This window comes from Quercus robur, chromosome 6, assembly GCF_932294415.1.
Source record: "Quercus robur chromosome 6, dhQueRobu3.1, whole genome shotgun sequence".
Lineage (NCBI taxonomy): Eukaryota > Viridiplantae > Streptophyta > Magnoliopsida > Fagales > Fagaceae > Quercus > Quercus robur.
In genome coordinates, this window is record NC_065539.1 from 25,443,084 (window position 1) to 25,450,058 (window position 6,975).

A 6,975-nucleotide genomic window follows, 5' to 3' on the forward strand; every position below is an offset into this window, starting at 1 on the left:
ATGTAATGCATTCACTAATGAGCTGAGAAGGCTTGTTTGATGAAATGTAAAAGAATTTTATCAACAAATTAAGTTTCTGATTTGGGCCTGCTTAAATTCAAACTGCATCCCACAGGATCCTTCTCATAATCATTCCTATGATCTCACAATAAATCATTTATTGAAATGGTTCTTTTGGCTGCATTAACTGAAGAGATGTCTAAGCTGAACTGAAGCACATGCTGCAAAACAGGCATCCAAAATCTAAGTGGAATACTTTTTCTGTTTTGTTATACCTTAACATCCAACACCAGAATTGATGCTAAAATTTCCCCCTCGTCGCTATGCATAGAAATCCCCTTCACCTTAGAGTACAACTAATAATTATGCTTCAAATTCTTTGTTATCTCTACTTGTTTGAGAAATAAAATTTGTTCCTGTACAATAACTGAATAACCATGTCCTCTGTTTCCGGAGCCGTGGAGATTGAAACTAAACAAATCTAAACAATCTCTAACTTCTCTTTTATTCGTTTTGTTGTTTTTTTTTAACCTTTTTATATTTAATTTTCTTTTTAGAAAATGTTAATGTTCCCAGCATGACTACTATTCTGGTAATACAGCCTATGCACACTCCAAGTAACAATCCACCTCACTCCTCTCTAGCCACTACCAACACGAGGTGAGCAAAAAGTCGAAATTTCCAAATTGTGAGCTCAGCTATAAACTAGTTTGACGAAGTTGTGTTGATCGGATAATGAGTAAAGCCCCACTTACTCTAATGAAACCTCCCTGAACTAACTTAAATTATAAATAGAACAGAATAATGCCTATTCCCTCTACAGCACTATTCTAAAAATTCCCTGTGAGCACTGAGCAGAGCAGGCACAAAAAGCTATGTGAGCCAAGTTTGACTATGTTTTGTTGATCGGCTATTCAGGAAAGCCCCCACTTACTTTCCCTGAAACTTCCCTGAAATTACTTCAATACTTCATGAATTATAAGCTCATTGAGCCTCCCTCCCTCTACACCACTATTCTAAAAAATCCCAGTGATCAGAGAAGAGCAGAGAGCAAGGTTCCACATTCAAGCTATGCAGAGTAGGTTGAGAGATCATTTCTTTAATAGAAGAAGAAAGCAAAGGAAACAAAGAGAGAGAGCATTTGTTGAGAATGGAGGCAAGTTACTTGAGAAGCTGATTGTCTGTTGCAATGGAAAGCCTATTCCCATCCGTACCTTCTCCGCTCAACAGCTCCGCCAAGCGACCAACAACTATTCTGAACATCTGGGAAAGTATTGGTACAAGGGTTCTTTTGAAGGACGAATTATTCTCACTAGGCATTCTTCAGACTATTTAGCCATCAATGATTTAGCGATTTCTGCACAAATGAGTGCTCACAGCAATGTATTAAAGCCCATAGGGTGTTGTCTTGAGACTCCATTTCCCATTTTTGTGTATGAATTTGCGGCCAATGGTTTCCTTGCTGATCGAATTTATGTCTCCCTTGTTACTAAACGACAACATCAGCCGATGGTGTGGGAGAGAAGGTTAAAGATTGCAAGGCAGATTGCTCATGCAATTTCTTATCTCCATACTGCCTTCCAAAGACCTGTCATTTACATGGCTATAGATATGGAAAATATCTTCTTAGATGAGCATGATGTTCCCAAATTGTCCAACTTTTTAGTTTCCGTATCAATTCCCGAAGGTGAAACTGATGTGGAAGTTTATCACGGCTTTCGGAATTTAAGGTTCTGCTCCCCTGAGCTTAAAACAACAGGCAAGGTAAATGAGAAATCTGACGTATATAGTTTTGGTTGGTTTCTTCTAGAACTTTTAACTGGAGAGGATTCTTATAATATTACCCGATTGACAATTGATGAAGATTCTACCTTAGTAGCATACACACATGACCGTGCTCAAAGTAGTTCCATAAACGAGATTGTGGATCCTACAATCTTGGCAGAAGACGGGGAAGGAGGTGCTACTTTAGAGCAGCAATTGCAAGCTTTCCTGGATCTTGCCTCATCATGTACAGAGGAAGACCCACAAAGAAGGCCAACTATGGTGGATGTCACCAAACAACTCAGGCGAATTGAGAGGTTCATTCCATGACTACTTATTTACTTATTTGAGTTCATCCGATCATCTGTTATAGATAAACAGATTTGCATTATTGCATATCCAAATGTTTTAGGTACAACAACAAACAAAATTTACTTCATTTTCAAACAAATGACCATGGATAGAATTTAGAATAGTTAAAAAAGCTTATTTGATGAAGAGCCATTTAATGCTATTATCAAATCCTCTCGCTACTAAAAAGCAGTCCTAATAAACTATAAGATCAGCTATTGGTATTTCTCAATCACACAGGTTCACACAGACTGGGTGAAGAGCATTTGGGAAATTTGCAGAATTTAAAACTTCATGAGAGTTTTGAAGAGCATCCTTCTGCATCATTCAAGAGGAATGTTTCTAATGATGAAAGCCAAGCAGTAAAGGAAGTCTCTGAAAGGCCTCTTGAAGCTTAATAGTGATGCAACTGAATGATGACAAAGCTTGTATAGCTTTTCAATCCGTGATTGGGAAGGTAATATAAAAGTTAGGTGGGTCACCAATAGCAGTAGTAGCTCAGGCTAACTTTTTGGGCATTTAGATTTCTAAAGAGATGAAATTGTATTGATGAATATGTATATTGTATTAATGCTATAAGAACTGGAGAATAGATTGGTATTGGCAAAGGAGTTTGATAATTGTTCTTTTGTTTGAATAAAAGGAATGCAAACAAAGTAGTTAATAGTCTTAGTAAATAGTAACTGGCGTGTGTGTTAGGTCCCAAGAATATTATCACAAAAATTACCAACCCAAAATAGCAATTACCCTCAAGAACTGCGTGAAAAATCCCTTTCTCCTTGAAGGGTAAAACAATGAAACAAATTTTAAATAATTTCACTATTATCAAATCGATTACAATAAATCTCTTGTATATGTCTTCCGGCTAAAGAAAAATATCCTTGTTTCTTCTTTTACTTACACTATTTTTCTTTCACAAGTCGTGTCTCTCTTTTAGTTGTTCTCTTATAACCAAATGGTCTCAATTAATTCCCTTCAGCCTTATTTCTTCTTCAGCGTGCAAAACACGCTCAAAGTCTTTGCCCATGAAAATGGCAAGAAGACTTTTGTAATTCCCTTCAGCCTTATTTCTTCTTCAGCGTGTGAGACGCGCTCAAAGTCTCTGCCCATGAATGTGGCAAGAAAGACTCTTGTGTCTTGCCAACCTCCTCAGTATTGAGGTATATAATAAGTGTGGGTCCATTGGACATTTAAATTTTAATCATTCACTAGTCGCAAACTCACATATTACGCGTGATAATTTTTTTTGGTGATCTCATTAAATATATATTTTTTAAAACCTTTACATATATATATATATATATATAATGTGAATCTTTACCTGTACTTTTATGTAAACTCTATATATTCCACTTATTTAGATGCGTAAAACCATAGACTACTACTCTATAATAATAGTTGTTAATTAATTTTATCTTTTTTTTTTTTTTAATAATCTCATTTGTAACGCTTCTTACCATTGTATATTTACTAACCAATAATTTGCATAATAAAGACGTTAAATGAGAGGTAGCATCGTTCATTAAATTTTCAAAAAGTAGCCGTGTATGAAATATATATATTATTTCTTATGCAATTTTAAAAGGATATTCAAATTTTCTAACTTTATTTCTTATGCAATTTCAATTATTATTGGAGAACATCACTTTTTTAGTTATGATTGGAAATATGGTTTCTATGATTTAAGTTTGGTTAGTTTTAAGTTTAAATTTAGTACTATGATTGTATTTAATTTTTTATTATTGATTTAAAAATGAACGTAAGTGAATGTAACGGTTTATTTTACTACATTGTAAAGTTTTTAATATTCTTCGTATAGACATTTCTATTTTATTTTTTACTTCTTCTTTATCTACTCTTTATTACTTTACCATCTCTCTCTCTCTCTCTCTCTCTCCCTCCATTGGCAACCTATTGTTTTTCAAAATTTGATGATGATTCTATGGCATTAAATATGCATTATTAGTTTCTTTATGTTATATTTGGTTTGATTTCCTCGTTAATTTAAAAAAAAAATTGAGAAAGATTTTTTTTTTTTTTAATTAAGTGTTTCTAAATTGACATTTGTTTTGTATTCTATTTTTCCTTTAATGTATTGGGTGTGAGAATGAGTATTTTCCTAGCATTACTCCACTTTATGAGAACAATTTTATTTATTGAATTTAAGTAAAATATTATATGTTTAATTTAATGAAAATTTGGGACCTGACCAATTATAATTATATCCCCATCAATTGCTATGATTCCCACCCCCCCCCCCCCCCCCCCCCCCCAAAAAAAAAAAAAAAAACTGAGCATTGTTGTTTCCAAGTTGAAAATTGCTTGCAGGTCATGCCTTCTAAAAAATTGACCATACTAACCATTAGCCAATATAACAAATTCTTTTTCCTAGTGCTTGATTTTAACCGATATTTCTCGGTATTATTATACAATTTGAATTTAACTGATTCTTGTCCTTGCTACTAGTTGTTTCCTACTCATTCACTCCACTTTGTTGATCCAATTTTAGTCGTTGATTTAACTGTAGCCGAAAAAAAACAAGCAAGATTTTTTTTTTTTTTGGGTTTTTAATTGATTATTTTCAAATAATTTTTTTTTTTATGTATTCACTTTTTGAAACTTATAGATATGGTTGGGTGGCAAAAGTTTCATATGTGCAAGGGTGGCCCAACATTATTTGGGGTCTAAGACAAAAAATTTATGCGAGACTTTTAATATGTAAATATTAATTAAACAAAATTATTTTAATACTAATCAAATCTAGGTTAATTTGATACATTAAATACATAATTTGATGGAGAATACCAACTAAACTAATGTTAATTTTATATAGAGAGTTGAATATCATAATTGAACCATGGTTTTAAAAAGCGGACCGGAGGTGAAACTAGATTTGCCTCCAATTCTCGATTTTTACTTGTTTTTCCCAATTATTCATGGTTTTTACCAGACCAGATTGGCATCCAGTTCTTGGTTGGACCGGTCAGATTGGTCGATCTAGTCTGGTTTTTAAAACATTGAGGTGAACCATAAATATTAATAAAAATATGTTACAATAAAAAAAATAATAAAAAAAAAAAACTTTATTTTGGATATACAATGATACATAGTTCAGTAAAGTTAAAATCTAATTTTTAATTTTATATGTTATTTTTAAGAGAGGCGGATAGATATTATTTGGTATGTGACTTTGTAGGATATCAATTTACAAAAATTAAAGTCTCAAAATATTAGGGAAGATTAATCTATAATTGATGATTTAACACATTTGCGACATTTTTTTGAAACATTTTAGAGTTTCAATTGGTTTAGGGTTCTATTGGTCTTGTACATTGAGAGTATTAATATAAATGAAAAGGAAAAATGCGCTTAAAGCACTATAAAATATTCACAATATGATGTGACATTGACTCTCATTGATGAAATTAATCAATCTAACTAAAGAATGTTTAAATCACTTTTTTTGTAATTGGTAATATGACAATTTGTAAGTCAATAGTAAAATTTGTACTTTTGTAGTATCCTCACTAATAAAAAAAGGGACAACCTTTAAAAAATATGTATAATTTTATAAAAATTTGGGTTTTAAATTATTAGAAGTGAGCCTTTTTCCCTAAGGGGAATTTTTTTTTGGGTGGGGCCTTAGGCCTAGGCCTAACTTGCCTAGGCCTTGGGCTGGCCCTGCATATGTGCCTATCTCATGCACCTATGTGAGACGATGAGACGAGCACAAGAAATACCTTCTTGTTGTGAAATTTTAAAATACTCGCAAGTGCATGAACCGTACTGAAATATAATTTGACAAGAACGAGGTCGAACCCACAGGAACTTATATGAACATAGAAAAATTAATCAAACCATAACCAAATTGCTCCTAATCTAATTTAATAAAAATAGATTGTTTTGAAATTAAAATAAACTAAGCAAATAATTAAAAGAAGCAAAAGATATAATATAAAAGCAATAAAGAGATTAAACAATCAAGAGAAATGAATTAAAGTTTTGGAATCTGCTTTATTAATTCATATAAGCATATATTTATGATTATTAATTTTTCTTAACTATTATATGATAATCTAGAAATCAATCTTGCTATCATGGAAAATACTATCATTAAAACTTATGTTTAAAAATCTAAAGCATGCTCCTCTTCACTTCTTAAGTATAAAATCAAATTATCAATTGTATCCGTTGACAAAAAAATCACAAGAGATATCCAATTTTATAATCAAGCAATAATAAACCAAAGCATTCAATTAATTAATACAAATCCTAAATCATGAGAAAAACATGATTGAACTCATATCTAAAATTCTATCTTAGTTAATTGATATGAAGTAAGAACAATTTAAATCATTAAAGAATAACTATTGTAGGAAAAATTAAATCACATAAATACTATTGATAATCTTTAACAAGAAGGTTTCATCCTTAAACTCTAATTATAAATTAGCTACTCATGGTAATTGAAATAAGACACAAAAAATAAAACACTAAGAGCATTTCCAACAAGAGAGCTAAACACAAAATGCTCTCTACTTTAGAGAGTAAACCCACAAAATAGGCTACTGTTCATTCTCCAATAGACTCTCTATATCCTGAATTTTTTTTTGGCTCATGAACAGTAGCTCATCAAGTCTGATGGGCTACTGTTCATTCTTCAAATATTTTTTTTCTATTATAATAATGAGGTATTGAATAAAAAAATATTGGAAGATGTGTAGTTGTTAAAAAAAAAAAAAATAATGAATGAAGAAATAATATTTAAATGAGATAGAGAATCTGTTGAAAAGTGTATTTAAAAAAGTGGATAGCTAAAAAGTAAAAGTCACTATTCATTCTCTAAACAGTACAAAAATT

At 31.6% G+C, this 6,975-nt stretch overlaps 1 protein-coding gene across 1 annotated transcript; it reads left to right on the forward strand.

Moving 5' to 3' along the window:
* Window positions 1-769: 769 nt before the first annotated feature.
* On the forward strand, window positions 770-2,723 carry LOC126733371 (serine/threonine-protein kinase ZRK1-like). The gene is made up of 2 exons (XM_050436636.1): window positions 770-2,081; window positions 2,356-2,723. Exons 1-2 carry the CDS (start codon window positions 1,072-1,074, stop codon window positions 2,372-2,374), a joined length of 1,029 nt encoding a protein of 342 aa, XP_050292593.1. The 5' UTR covers window positions 770-1,071; the 3' UTR covers window positions 2,375-2,723.
* The last annotated feature ends 4,252 nt before the right edge of the window (window positions 2,724-6,975 follow it).